Source organism: Crotalus tigris, unplaced genomic scaffold (assembly GCF_016545835.1).
Source record: "Crotalus tigris isolate CLP2741 ecotype Arizona unplaced genomic scaffold, ASM1654583v1 scf7180000018511.580666, whole genome shotgun sequence".
Lineage (NCBI taxonomy): Eukaryota > Metazoa > Chordata > Lepidosauria > Squamata > Viperidae > Crotalus > Crotalus tigris.
Genome location: NW_024097047.1, coordinates 194,492 through 210,456, shown reverse-complemented (window position 1 = coordinate 210,456; position 15,965 = coordinate 194,492). Strand labels below are relative to the sequence as shown.

The 15,965-nt window shown below is 34.3% G+C and overlaps 1 protein-coding gene across 2 annotated transcripts in view; it reads left to right on the top strand.

Annotated features, from left to right (window-relative positions):
• Window positions 1-15,965, top strand: part of CRIM1 (cysteine rich transmembrane BMP regulator 1) — a 148,707-nt gene that overhangs the window by 12,237 nt on the left and 120,505 nt on the right. Inside the window, exon 2 of one of the 2 annotated variants that reach the window (XM_039353321.1) lies at window positions 5,066-5,236. The exons of the other annotated variant lie outside the window; for it this stretch is intronic. Within the exon in view, the coding sequence (XP_039209255.1) occupies window positions 5,066-5,236 (171 nt within the window). The remainder of the gene's footprint in view (window positions 1-5,065; window positions 5,237-15,965) is intronic. 2 annotated transcript variants of the gene reach the window in all.

The following is a 15,965-nucleotide window of genomic DNA, read 5'->3' as shown; positions in this document are numbered from 1 at the left end:
GGTGATATGGGTTTTCTGAAAAAAAAATCATTAACCCAAATGGCTTGAAATTTGATTTAACATGCTTTAATTGCACTTAGTTTTTAAAGTATTTTATTTATTTACTGCTTACCAATAGACAAAATGCAACAGACAGAAATAGTTGAAGTGTAATAAACTTTTAGAGTCCAATCCTGTATATACAGGTGGTCTTCATTTAATAACATATTCAGTAACCATTTGAATTTGTGACAGCACTGAAAAAGTACTTACAAAAGTCCTCAAAGTTCCAACTGATTTGTATTGTCACAATCATGTGATCACAATTTCTTATGTCCTCTGCCAGTTTTCCCCAAGCAAAGTCAATGAGGAGACTAGTAGGAAATCAGACATTACAATCACATGAAGTTTAATGACCCCCAGTGATTTGCATAACACTGATAACCTGGAATTGCCAAAATTGCTGTTGCTAAGCAGTATAGTAAGCAGTATAGCAATATCAACTCTGCTCCAGTCTCTCTGTGTAGCATACTCTAGCAGCCCACCTGTTCCTGATCTCATACCTTCTCTCCTAGATGTCCAGCAGCTACCAATATTCTTGGCTACTTCTCTGCTCATCTCTGAATCACTTTGGACAGGATCAAAACAACCACAAAACACGCATGCTTTTGATTCAGGCACAAAGCAACCCAAACCTATTGTTTAGTGCATTGAGCAGTTTGTGTTGGATTTTTGTCTGCATTCATCTGGTCATGGCCTTCTGGATCAGGATTTTATCAAAAGGGATTAGAATTGAATTGGGGTTGTCAGAATGTTTATAAACAATTAATCTGTTCCTTTACCACTTACTAAGTCAGTCAATCAATCAACAGTTTTATTTATTGTTTTCATCACTAGTCTTACAAATAAGATAGAACCTGCACAGAAGTGACCAAACATTAATAAAATACAATAAAACGGGTCCCCAACTTCTGGACTGTGACCCATTAATGAGCCGTGAGATGTTTGCAACCAGACCTCAGAAATGGTGGGTGCACCCGAATCCCCACGAGCAGCAGGCAAGTGCATTCACACATGCTTGATTTGCATGAGCGGTGGGCCCGTGTGCATGCTGCTTGCGCAAATGGAGCTGTGCATGCTTGCTGGCTGCTCACACACAACCATCACCTCTCTCCACCCCCTCTGTCAGTCCGCAAAGCTGGAAAGTTTGGGGAACTCTGCACTAAAATGTTTAAAAATATTAAAATTGCAGAAGTAAAATTATTAGGAACCTTTGATAAAATATTCTCTCTGTTTAGCAGCAGCCCATATAAAACTTGCTAATTTCCATAGTACTGTTATCTAAATTAATTAGATATTCAATTTCATATGAATCATGTTGAAATTATTTTTGTATCAAGAGGAGCTCCAGAATTTTCTACATGCTGAAGTGTAAATAGGGCAGTACAATAAATGTGTAAAATCTTCTGTAATTTCTTTGGAGCAAGGAAAGTAGAATATGTTTTGGAAGCTCATATGGGATATTAAGAAATTGACCCTCTCTATTTGCTGACGCAATTTACTGGAGTATAGTCTTGTAAGTATCTCTTGAAAGGATGACACTAAAACAAATTTGAGATAATGTTTGCATTTGATTTTGGTTTTATTAAGTACATATCAATAAGCACTTAATTTTGTATGATAATGTAAACAATTTGGGAGGGGGAGCAATGATATCCAGCATCTTTTCTAAAAATAATACATTATAATCAGCATTATTTGAATTTTAAAAGAATTCTGGAGAAAAACTGAAAGAATGCAAATGATTGGATAAAAATATAAACCAATTAGTACAGGAAGGAAAAAATTCATTTGCTCCAGGAGGCATCAGGTAGTGAGAGAAATCTAGCCCAATAATTAAATGTCCTTAACAATTGTTCTAACTTTAATTATGTGTCTACCAATTTCAGAATAGAGAAAGGGGGCAGGAGTACCATTAGGTATACCTAAAATAGTTCTGAGGAGCTTGATTTGAAAGAATTACATATTATAAAGAGGTAGAAATTTTCATAACTCCACTGCTTATGAAAAGTAAGGAACTAACTTGTTTTTTTAGAAAAGTTAGGATTGGGGAAGTATGTTGACCTCTATTGTATGCCGGAATTTTATTATTCCTGACAAAGCTTTCTCTGTTTTTATTTTGGGGGCCTGATAATGAGAGTGTCAACTATCTGAAGCATTGAAAACAATACCCAAGTATCTATAAGATATTATTTTCCTTAAAGTTCCAGAACTGGCAAAAGTATTAGAAATCAGAATCTAGTGAATGTAGACTAGAGTCCATTCATTCATTGTTCATTTAGAACTTGTTCAAACATTGATTTTGTTTCTTAAATCTGTCTTGTTTACAGAATGATACAATATAAGCTGTCCTTGAACTTTAAGCAGTTATAGCACTCCTGTGGTCATATGATTATGATTTGGGTGCTTGGCAACCAGATCATACTTAAAATGGTTGCAATGCCCTGCGGACACATGATCACCATTTGCGACCTTCCCTGCTGGCTTCCAATTAAGTTTGATTGTAGGGACATTGGTTGCCAAGCACCCTAATGGTGATCATGTGGTCACAGGGATGCTCCAACTGCCAGAACTGCCATTTGCTAAGGGGGGTGGTTTTGAGTTTGGAGTTAGTGAGAATCTTTGTACAGGAGAGAGCAATTAACATTAAATATCTGGGATTGGAAGAGGCACTCTTTAGATTTGGAACTCTCCGTCTTGAAACAGCTGATACGAGAAGAAAATCTAATCTGCAGCTCTAGAAGTTTATATGGAAAAGGGGGCAGCATTATGGGTAAGAAGGAAAAGTAGATTTTGCAGCTAAGAAGTTGGTAAAAATTTACAATTCAGGCAGTTCTAGATCAGTGCAGAAGATAAAAAATGTTGGTATAATCATTTTGAAATAGTGATAGATTTACATATATCTACTGCTTCAAAGCAAGATGGTCAGCAAGCAAATTTAATCATATAAAACTAATAATAAAAATATATGTAATTTGCCTACATTGCAGAAAAGATCTAAACATTAAGAGGACAGTACCTCATCTCCCATCTTCTGTACTTAAAAGGCAGCATCAATCCTCCTAGAACAGTGTTTCTCAACCTTGACAATTTTAAGGCATGTGGACTTCAACTCCCAGAATTCCACAGCCAGCATTCCTAGAACCTGGAAAGTCAGGCAAACTAGAGCATGAGTTATCCTTTTAATCTCTGGCTTCCCAGAAGCAGAGGCAAGATCCAAAGAAAGACATGGATAGAGCAACTTTGGATTCATAGGACGGCTCTTTTGAATTCCATTACGTATCACTTATTATATTGGTCAGAAGCTGGTTCTGGATTACCAGCTCTTTAGATTGATGGGATCACTTGCTTCAGACATAATACAGGTAGTCATCAACGTATGACCACAATTGAGCCCAAAATTTCTGTTATTAAGTGAGACATTTCTTAAATGAGTTTTGCCTCATTTTACAACTTTTCTTGCCACAATTGTTAAGTGAATCACTGCAGTTGATAAGCTAGTAACCTAGTTGTTAAATGAACCTGCCTTCCCCATTGACTTTGCTTGTGAGAAGGTCACCAAAGGTAATCACATGACTTTGGGACACATCAATGGTCATAAATGTGAACAAGTTGCCAAGCATCTGAATTTTAATCACATGGTCTTGGGGATTCTGCAAAGGTCATAACTGTGAAAAACTGTCATAAGTCACATATTTCAGTGCCATTGTAACTTTGAATGGTCACTAAATAAACTGTTGTAAGTCAAGGACTACCTGTATGAATATGGCACCATACATAATATGCTATAATTTTGTAGTTCCCTATCAATTGGCAGCTATTGTATGAGTGTTCTATATATGATTTGTGCATCCAACAATTTAGAGAAGGGAATTACTGAATTTTTATTTTCGACTGTCCACCCAAATAATGGTTCCTTTTGCATTAAAAAAAATGTGACTGTCTGAATTTCGGTAGACTTCATGCCTTCAGATAGTTATTTCTGCAGAATCAGCTACTAAGTCCACAGACAAAGCTATGGAATTGTTTTTTTTTTATTCTAATTTAAATTTCCAAAACCCTTCTACTTATTCTTCTGAAGAGAGGAAAGCACTTTATCCTCCAAAGAGTCTATTTATTCTGTGGATTGTATCCAATCCTACTTAGGTAAAAGGTACAGACCTTTGTTGGTTTCCTATAGTAGAAAATGAGAATTAGGAATTTATGAGTTTCTAGCTCTCACTTGAGGTTGTTTTCCAAATTGTATCAAAACCTACCAGATTTAACCACAATTAAATTTGGCTGTTTACAACATTTTAGTTTTAATGAATGTTATGGTGGCTTCTAATCCTGATACAGATGTCTTTTGTAATAGTAACTCCATATTGTTTGTAAGATTTCTTTTCATCTTTGATTTGAGGGATCACTGGGGAAAAAATTATATCAACACTAGATAAGGAATTCAAGTGAGTGAGCAGCTGATATTGCTTCAGGGTCCATAACTGAGGTGGCAGATTCAAATTTATTATCTATTTTAATTTAACTGGAGGTCAGAATGTCAGAGAATGACTGCTGGTTTATTGCATCATAGGTTGATTGAAATGATAGCATTGTCTTGAAAACGCCTCCATTAAAACCATCTAGACCTCTTTCACAGGGAATAGGATTATCAAATATCTGGAACAATAGCAACTTCTTATTCAGTTGAGATGAATACAGTAGTCCCCAGAATGTTTTGGATTTTTGTATTTTCTAATCTGTTACAAGTGTTAGGAATGTGATTTTTAAACAAGAGTTTAAAAGAGTTTTCAAATTTTGATGTTAATTGGAAGAGTCCAAGTTCACATTTCTTTTTAAATGTGGTGCAATGATAATAATGTGAACTGGGATATGCAGTTATAGAATCTTGTAATAGGAGCTTTAAAAATGAATTTAATATTTGTATTGAGATGCTTTGGTATAGTATTTTGTAAAAAAAAAAAGAGAGAATTAAATAAAACAAATCAATAAGTTACCAGTATTATAGTTGTTTCATTTTGGTTTTTAGATGAAAACTGGGATGATCAGCTACTTGGATTTGAGCCTTGCAATGAAAACCTCATAACAGGCTGCAATATAATCAATGGAAAATGCGAATGTGATACTATTAGGACCTGTAGTAATCCCTTTGAGTTTGCAAGCCGGGATACTTGCCTGTCAGCTTTAAAAAAGATTGAAGGTAAGTCAGTATTCATTAGTAAATGACTTATGTATTATTTATAGCATAATACCTTAAATATCTAATATATAATTGGCTGTAAATCACCACATGCTTGTTGGCAACTGTGTCAGCAAAGTTATCATATGCTTGTTGGCAACAGTTCTAGCAAATGAAGTATTTATGATTTACTAATAGGTTTCAAATGTTTAGGATAGTAATAAACTTTCATACGATGTCTGACTACATATCCAGAATGGAAATGATTGTTTGGAAATTTTCATCATTAAGAAAATTTGATCTGAGTAGTATATTGCTTAGTAAGCACCATAGTATATACAGTAAATGCAGATATGCCCCCAGATTGTTGGGGGCAATGTAAATATATATATACATTGCTTACTGGTGTACACCGCTTAGAGAGTGCTTGCACTTAAAGCGGTATATAAGTCTCATAAAATAAAAAAAAATATGTTTCAGCCACCATTGGAGCACTTTATTTTCTGTCATGGAACAATAATTAAAACATTCAAAGACAAATTGATCCAAAATTAAATTCTGTCTGAGCTTAACTTAGTATATTTTCTGCTGTAATGTATGCTGAAATTTCAAACAGACTATATGCAACTACTTGAAGAACATACTTAAATTTTTGTCTGTGGGAAGAATGTCATTTTCATAGAACTGTAAATGATATTTAATTAAATGTTAAATTTATATACCACTCCACTGGCAAATACCCTTGAAGCAGCTTCATGACCCTGTGATCCATACTACAAAATTATGTGTGCTGTTTGGGAAACGTATACATTCATTCATGTACATGCACAAATACATAGCCTTGTCCTGCATCTTATCATGAATAACATTACAAATGATATAACTTTTAGAAGTAATATGTAATAATAATAAAGTTGGAAGGGACCTTGGAGGTCATCTAGTCCAACCCCCTGCTCAGGCAGGAAACCCTATACCATTTTGGACAAATGGCTGTCCAATTTCTTCTTAAAACTTCCAGTATTGGAGCATTCACCTCTTCTGGGGGCAGGTTGTTCCACTGGTTAATTGTTCTAACTGTCAGGAAGTTTCTCCTTAGTTCTAGGTTGCTTCTCTCTTTGGTTAGTTTCCACCCATTCGTTCTTCTCCTGCCTTCAGGTGCTTTGGAAAATAGCTTGACTCCCTCTTTTTTGTGGCAGCCCCTGAGATATTGGAACACAGCTATCATGTCTCCCCTTGTCCTTCTCTTCATTAAACTAGACCAAACTAAACTAGATATGCTATCTGACATTCAAATATTTGGATGGATCTTGAAAATATAACTTTCTTAGTTGGATAATATTAAATGCTTTGAGCAATACTTTTAAATAGAAATTATTATTTATCTATAAAATGTATATCCTGCTTCAATCAAAACAAACTCTTAGCAGCTTATACAATAGAGAACAACATGAAAATATCCATGATACAAGTTAAAAGCAATTAAATGGAATCATATGATTAAAAAAATTGCCTCTAATGAATGCAAGATAAAATGTTCTAGGAGTTCAGAAAGATCCAAGTCATAGATTCAGTGCCTTTTTTATTAAAAAAAAAAAAAGTGCTGGAACTCACAAATGTCATATAACCCACCTTGCCTACCCTACAAGGTTCCATCCGAAAAAGGTGCCAGAGCTCCATTCTGGGCGTTTAATGACGAAAAAAGCCCTGCATAGACTTATTCCTTCAGAGTAGTGTCTTCTTGTCACGAGTTAACTCTTTTGTATGTTTAGAATTGCCATTTATATGCATCTCTCTCCCCCAAGTCTCCTTATAAAAGTTATTTTTCTTTAGAGAAAATACGGGCCTGATGCAAAGCAGCTCAAATATAGTTCCCATCTTTTAAAATTTGAATGATACAGATAGTTCTCGACTTATAACCACAGTTGAGTTCAAAATTTGCATTGATATGCAAGGCAGTTGTTAAATGAGTTGTGCTTCATTTAATGACCTTTTTGCCACAGTTGTTAAGCAAACCACTGTAGTTGTTAAATGAATCCAGCTTCCCTCACTGACTTTGCTTGTCAGAAGCCGTCTGGGAAGGTTACAGATGGTAAACACATGCAACTGCCATAAATACATGCTAGTTGCTATGCACCTGAATTTTGATCATACGACAGTGGTTACAATTGTTATAAATGTGAAAACCCGCCTATAAGTCACTTTTTTCAGTGCCGTTGTAACTTTGAATGGTGATCAGACAAATGGTTGTAAGTCAAGGACTACCTGTACTTAATATTCCATATTACTAAAGAGGGCTATATTAGATATAATATTATATGCTTGTATATGCATATTATATACATGAACCATATAGACCAAAATATCTTTTCCAAAATGATAAAGTTATCGAAAATTTAGTGGCAAAATTAAAAATAAAATCTTTTAATCCCACCTTGTGATAGTTAAACTTTGTACAACATAAGCTGCTATTTTCTACATAAATTAATAATTAAATCAATAATTGATAATATTAATACAGTGTTACATGATCTAATGGGGACAGAAAGTTCTAAAGTACTGCTTAAGTTTGGGAACTCTTTTGAATTTTCAATATTTCTGCATAAAAATGAATCAAAAACAAGCTATACAATTGTGTATGGCAAAAATTGTTTTCAATTGCTGGTGTGCCCCGCCCCCAGCAATAAGTACAACTATATATGTTTCCAATGACTGTTGATCAGCCCTGCACAGAGTCTTGGAGAATTGTCGCCTTTTCCTCCTTACAGAACATTAACTACTTATTTTGGGTCCTCCCATAACATTTTTCTAAGATTAAAGCCAGGACTTCCTCCAAAATCAACTTCTGATAGAACCATTCTTAGATCATTCATGTGTGTTTTGGGTTGTCTTGCTGCATGACCCATTTTCTCAAGCTTCAGTTCCTGGACAGATCATCTGACAATGATGGCAAGCAATCCCTGTCCAAAGGCAATAAAGCAGGCTCACAAATGGAATAAGGTTCTTATGTTAGAATGCAGTTTTGGTTTTCAACAAATGGAACACTTTTTGTTCGAACCAAAAGGTTCTACTTTGGTTTCATCTATCCACAGAACATTATTCTAGTAGCCTTCTTGCTTATCTGTGTGGTCTTTGGCAAACTGCAGATTGGCAGCAATGTTCTTTTTAGAAAGTATGGCTTTCCTCTTATATCTTGTGAACAATGTCATTCACCATGCAAGACAGTTCTTTAGTTCCTTAGACATTTTCATGGGATTCTTTGAGATCGCACTGTTGGTGTGATCTTGCTTGCTTGACTACTACTGAGGAGGATAACAATGATTACTCAATCTGCCTAACAAAGGGCTGGTAAAGAGTGAACTCATTGGAAATAGTTTTATAACTCTTTCCAGCATGATGAGCATCAGTAATTTCTGAGTTCCTCAGACTCAGAAATTATCTTCGTTCAATCCATGACATACTTTCAAATACCTGTGTGGTAAATATCAAATTTGACAGTAAATTCTCAGAATTCTGTTCTTGAAATAAGGCAAGATCTCTCACACGCACTCCTGATTACCATTCTATTGATTGAAACACCTGACTCTTAATTTTCCCTTCAAATGAACTGATAATTCTAGAGGTTCACATACTTTGCCTACATACAAATTTGTAGCTTTGGATAATTTGCTCAATAATTAAATGAGCAAATGTACTGTTTTTACTCATTTGTTTAATTGTGTTCTCTATATAGTTTTTGGACTTGGGTGGAGAACAGGTCATATTAAGACAGAAATACTCAAAAGGGTTCACAAACATTTTAGCTTCATTGTTCTTACATGCTGAAATATAGGTATCATTAATGAGGGCAGATTTAGAAAAGGAGAAAAATGAAGGAAAAAGAAATAATTTTAAAAGAAACTATAATTCTTACTCTTTCCCTGTAGCCAAGGATATAGAGATAGAGATGGAGATAGAGATAAAAAACAAATGTTTAATTAAGAGCAAGAGCAAGAGATAAAGAATTTTAATAGCCTGGATACATGAAACATATAGAAACATGCATTTTTAGATTCTTCTTCAACAGGAGCATCAAGAGGTAAGACATTTTTTAGCTTCATAATTATGAAATGAATTCTCAGGACCATTTGCAAATAACAACATAAAGATGACTGGAATCTTGATGAAATCATTGAAGCGTCTTCTTTCGGACAATACTTTTTGCTATGTTGGACATCTTACTGTTTTTTTTTTTTTGAACTTTTTTGACACAATTAGCAAAACATTATGAGATATTTTTTTTTACCATCCTATTCTTGAAGGTTGGGGTTTCTGTAAAAAATTCATTCTTCCTTGCAAATACAATGAATTTGCTAAGAATTGGCTGAGGCTTATCAGTTGTATGAAAAAAAGAAGCTGGAATGCAGAAAATCCTCTCACTATTTACCTGAAAGTCTTCAGGCAAAGCCAGTACTTTCCTGTTTCATAAAGAGAACTTTGTGCAAGTTTCCTCTGGAATTCCAATCACATATAAATTGACCCATCAAGAGTGAGATTTTATAAATTCTGTTTTATCCTGAAGAAGTTTAACAAGTTTTAATTAATTGATTGTAAATTTTAATGAACTTCCAAATGAGATGGTCTGCTCTTACTTGTATCCACTCTGGTACTTACAGTGTTAACGGTGTCTTTAATAGCCCTGATATTCTCTCACCTCTAGGAAATAGCTAACATTTTTTTTCAGTAGCTGTCAAAACTATTGACCTAATTAGGAAATATGTTAACAGAACTTTCTTGGTGCCATTAAATTAATAACTCTCTTGGATTATGAAAAAACAAAGTAAGCACTGGTTCCAGTAATAGTAATTAGACTAACGAAGCATAATGCAATTATTATAGGGCGCATCAGGAAATATTGATATTTGTCTGAGTGGAACACTATCATAATTAGAAGTTATTTTAGTCCCAACATGGTTGTTTAGTGGAAATATAGTACATGTATCTGTATTAATGGGGAAAATCCTTTTGGAGCATGAATGGCTGGGAGAATTGAAATTTTGAGAATTTTATTGAGGAAATGTAAAAACAAGGCAATTGAAGAGTTTTGGAGAGGAGGTGAGAAATGTTGCTGCCAAAGGAAATTATTCTGTGATAACATTGGCTTCTGGAAAGAAAATTGTGTGCATGAAACAACTCTGAACAATATTTGTTCTTTTTTCTTTTAATAAAACACTCTGTTATCATGATGGTTCTCAAAAGAAGGGTAAAAAAGGCTTCCTAATACCATTGTAAAGCTTTGTCAGATAGAAGCTCTTGGAAGTGGGAGCACAAAACAAGTGCTGGAATTTATCAATTGTGTGGAGTTCCCAATTCAGAGATTAAAGAATAGAGGCACTGCCAGGAATGCATATTGTCTGCCAATTAAACTCGCATGGGGAAACTGAGGAATTATGACAACTCAGAGAAAGCTTGTTGGACTAATTCTAAAGCTTATCAGTTTACTTGAGAGTAAACCTGGTTAAACTCAGCAATGCTTTTGAGTAATTATATATTCTGGAATTCTATAGGGATTAGTGCATGCTTTTAAAATGCTGTTCTAACCTCAGCATTTTTGTTGCTAAATAACTCTTAACTGGTTGAACAAGTGTTGCAGCATTGTCTGTTCAAAGAACATTAGATTCTTCAGTATATGGAATTAATTTCAAATCAAGTTGCTTGGAGCTGTGAGGTTTCCATTCATGCTAAAGAAATATTTTTTTTCTGGAAGGGTTGTAAAATTTTGTGAACTTAGGGTTAATTATATACAATTAGTAAAGAGAAATCATGTAATTCTTAAATGATTGAACTACATCCAGCTATATTTGGACACATTTTTAATGTGAAAGTTACCCTTTATAAGAAGCTTTCTTTCCTGCTAGACCCATGTTGAAGTCACAGTATATTTTAATATGAGATTTGAAGTTTGAAGAGTAAAATACTTTAAAAAATCACTGTATGTTAATGATATGCACTTTTCACTTTTCATGTTTGCCTGGATAGATCTACAGGAAAGCTTAAATCTATTTTTATTTTGAGGTTGGGTATAATAACAGAATCTTGTAAATCTGTGCTGTATCTTCTTCTTCTTACACTCCTGTGAATTAGGGAGCTATCTGTTTCTGAATATTATGTCATTTCTAAGGACTTAAAAATATTTCAGCCCCTTTTGTGTAGATAATGGTTCTTGCATATTTTCATCAAGGTCATCTTTCATACTCTCTATGCTGTATGACAGTACAACTTTTTATAAAACTTGCATCATTTTACTTGGTGACAAACAATGTAATGGCTTCATAACTAACATCAATTACTATATAAAAATTATTTAAGTGTATTATAGTCAGCCAAAATGAAAACTTTATCTCGAGTTCCACAGTCATGTAGCATGTAGTAGTTGTCCTTAAGCTTAAAGAAATAACTGATATGCTCCTATTTATTAGCTAATTTGATAAACAAGTGATTCAGATGTAATAAGTGTGTTTTTCATACAAATACTTGTAGCAATGGAAAAATGGCTGGCTAAATTAAAAGCTTCCTAGAACTCTGAGTGTTGCAAAGTTCACCTATGAGTTGAAATAAGCAGGGTTTTTTTAAAAAAATAAAGACAAATATGAGCTTCACATAGACAAAACCTATGCTTAATAAATAAATTGGAATTGTTTATCAAATACTTAAAATTATGTATACCTATATACATTTGTAGTACCAGAAACTGGAATAGCACTACATATCAAGCTTTTTGGTTAATGCTCCTTCTAGAAAGCAAAGAGGGAGAAAACTTCAACTTCAGAATGGATGTTTAAAGCAACTGTGCACATTAGATGTGTATCGGTAAATTCTAGCATTCTTCATTATGGGCTGTAATGACTGCAGCTGCTGTAGGCTGAAACACAGCAATACCTGTAGAGATAGAAAATCTGTGTATCCTGTGTAAATAACATTAAATAAAATGGATACAAGATTTAATTTGGCATAGACCATGTTCTCATATTTTAATGAAAAATAAGCATTATTTTAAATTGATTATTTATGATATTTATAATTTTTATGTGAACCAAATTATGTGACATTATAAAACTTGAAATCCTGACATCTAGTCTGCATTCTTACTGCTATAGGATATAAGAAGAATTTTGTTCCATATTAGGCGCTTACAAAATGTACAAGCAGAAATGGGAAATGGAGTGCTACTATGATTCAAGATTAAGAGAAATAGCTTCATTTATCTGAAAGGAGAGGAGAATGCTTCAAAGCAGTTCCTTTGCATTTTCAACTATTGTAAGATATATTTAATTCGATAAACTTGATGTCACCATTGCAGATGGAGTTGCTAGTTACTATTAATACAATGTCACTTTAAGTAATAAGTTAAACCAAGATACTCATGCTGCTAGTTTTCATTAATCATATAACATACAGTGACATTTTGAACACTTATATGTTAAATGCTAATATTAATAAATAACAAGATTGTTTTTGTAATGACTTTAAGATGAAAAGATTAATCTGTATAATTGTGATAAATAAAAAACATTAAATTCAGACAAGACAGGTTAGGCTAAGTAAAAGTTTGAATTTCCCAGAACTCTAAACACAGGTAGGTAGATTGATAGATAGGTACATAGGTACCTAGGTAATGGAAAACAAAGTGGACTGGGAATGATGTGATAGGTTTCCAGAACTCCAGTGTTTATCGATTGTGAGCAAAGGCATTTTATTTTCCCTTTATTCTCCTGGGATCCTAGATTCACTTTCATGAGTCAATGCAACTGCTTATAAGTCTTGAAAAATATGATGTGAATGGTTGAAACTGAAACTATAACATTTTGTAGTTACTTCATGTTTTCCATCCAATGCTACAGCCTTGGCAATTGAAGCATAACTGTTCTGATTGATAGGGGGAGGTGACTGTTGAACTGTTGCTGATAATTCAGTCCCATGCATCCTCTAATTGCCATGGGAGAAGGCCCCATCTTTACTTCCTTCAGAACCATTTCATTGATAAAGGCTAAGGCCCTTTCCCCTTATTCCCTGCATCTGCTGTTGATTAAAGGGGGAGGACCTGCAAGACCAAACAATACAAATGTAACTTGGTACCATGATATGGCTCTTTTTTAAATTCAATAATACATAAAAAATAAAGCACAGTATTTATATGAAGGAGAAACATTAATAAAATGTGCACATAATAAAAAATACGCTATTGTTGTTGTGTCCACCATACAAGTATTACGCAAGTATTACAGTGTGAGAGGTATAGTAATGCATCTGTTAAAGAAAGTTAATTTATATTTTTCTTTGGAAATACATTAATAGAAAAAGGAGTCATGAGAAGGATGAGAATACCTTGGTCAATCAGTCTGATTTTAATATTGACGTGCATATAATAGGAAAAATAAGAAAAATATTCTCAAATATACAGATGATTTTATTGGATGTTTTAATGTATTGTGATTATGAATGTCAGATGAAAGGCCTGGAGAATACCTTCCATTGGTTGTATTGTAAATAAATAAGAAAGTTTACCACTATAACATCATTACTCAGAAATGCAGTGAAACATTATAATTAACTTTTCATACTTGTGCCATGAATAATGCTTGTCAGATTGATGCTTTCTGTATGTAAGTGGAAGGTAAGTACGTTAAATAATTCTGTATTTATAGAATTGTACATAGTTCATTATTTTATAATACTGCACATCATCATAAATGATATCTCTGACTACTGGAGAGATTCAGTTTGGTGTAATGATTAAGGCACTGTACATTGTTAGAAAACAAGGAAACCCAGTCTTCCTTTAGGCACAGAAGCCAACTGGATGACTTTAGGCTAGTCACTTAGCCTGACCCACATCATATAATTATTGTGGGGAAAATAACATTATGTACTCCACTTTGAATTGCACCAAATAAATGTGAAATATAAAATAGATAAATGAATGGATATTGAAGAGACTCTCGGGAATTAGATCTGAGAGTTCACAAATTTTATTGTAGTTGTATAAGCACTAACATTGCTATGAAACAACTCTCATAGGAAGAAAAACAGACCTTCACAATATTTAGAAAACAAAAATTTAGTGCTCTTTAATTCTCCTTTATCTTTTTAAGGGAGAAGGGTTGGCTCTGGCATTTTCCAAATTCTAATCTTGTGACTTATTTTGCCACTGTAAAACAAACCTAAAAATTTGAATCTTATATATATAAAACAACTATGCAAAATATGCGTGCTAATTATCTTACACTGAGCAGCAGTCTCTTCCTGCATTTAGCCCAGTGGTTCTCAACCTGTGGGTCGGGACCCCATTTGGGGTTGAACGACCATTTCACGGGGGTCGCCAAACAAGGCTGTCCGCCATTTTTTCCCCTTTTCTTTGGCCATGCCCCTGGCACCCGGTGATTTATAAGTGGTTGGGGGTCACCACAACACGGGGAACTGTATTATGGGGTCGCGGCATTAGAAAGGTTGAGAACCACTGATTTAGCCCATGGTTCTGCTTTTATTTCCTATCCGTGTTTGCTGACCAAATATGAATCCAAGTATCAGTGGTGAGGTTTCTCAGTTAGTCATAACAGAGCAAATGTGATGAATTTGGAATATCTGAACCTTACTCATTTTATGGTAGCTGACCCTTTCCTGCTGTGCAATATGTTAGATTGGTTGAAATATTGGAGATAATCAGCTTCCTGCCAAAGAGAGAAGCACCTTTTTTATGTAATAACATGGTGAACCTAAAGCAATCTGAGTATGGTGGGAATCAGTGTCTAACGTATTTGAAAGCCTTCATATTAGAGAAAGATTGTTTATTGAAATGATTCCAGTACTGTTGCATATATTGGACAGCGACAGTGAAAACAGTGACAGTATCTACTCTTAAAGCAGTACTTTTGTAACAATACAACTAAAAGAACATTTTCGTAGGGATGTATGCTTGGAAAATAGGATATATGTAACCATAAGCTTAATAGGCTATGTTATTAAAGCCATACAATTATGATGCAATCCTCAAATTGACTGTTGTGTAGTATACTAGTCCTAGTTCCTGAGCAGTTGACTTGTCCCTACAGTATATAGTTCATTGGCAGTGCATAGGTGTAAGGGGAAACATTTTTTTAAAACTTTGGTTTTTTTAAATATGTCATAAATGTTTTGGATGAAGGTGGTGCTGTGGATATAGCCTATCTGGATTTTAGCAAAGCATTTTGATACAGTTCTACATAAGATCCCAATATGTGATTGTTAATGTCTGGACAGAGATCAGTTACCAAGTCTTAGATCCTGTTCTGTTCAATGTGTTTGTAAGTGGTGTAATAGAAGAATTTCTAGATAAGAATTATCTTTTTGCTGAAGTCACAGAAATATGTAATAGAGTTGATGTTCCTGGGGGTATTTGTAACATGGAAAATGATTTGGCAATTGCTGGAAAATTGGTCAAAAATGTGAAAACTGTAGTTCAATCTAATATTAGGGGGGGGGGAATTCTCTGGCAGGGTACAATGTTGGAAGTACAGTGTTAGAGAGAACAACAGAAGGTGTGCTCATAGCAGATGACTGTGAGATGAATAAATAGTGTGGCCAGGCAGCTGTGAAATTCTGGGATGCATCACTAGATGCATCACTAGAGGGATTACCAGTAGGAAAAAGGAGATCCTTATTCCACTATATAAGGCTTTAGTTAGAACCCATTTGAAATACTGGGTCCAATTCTAGACCTTACTTTAAAAAAGATATT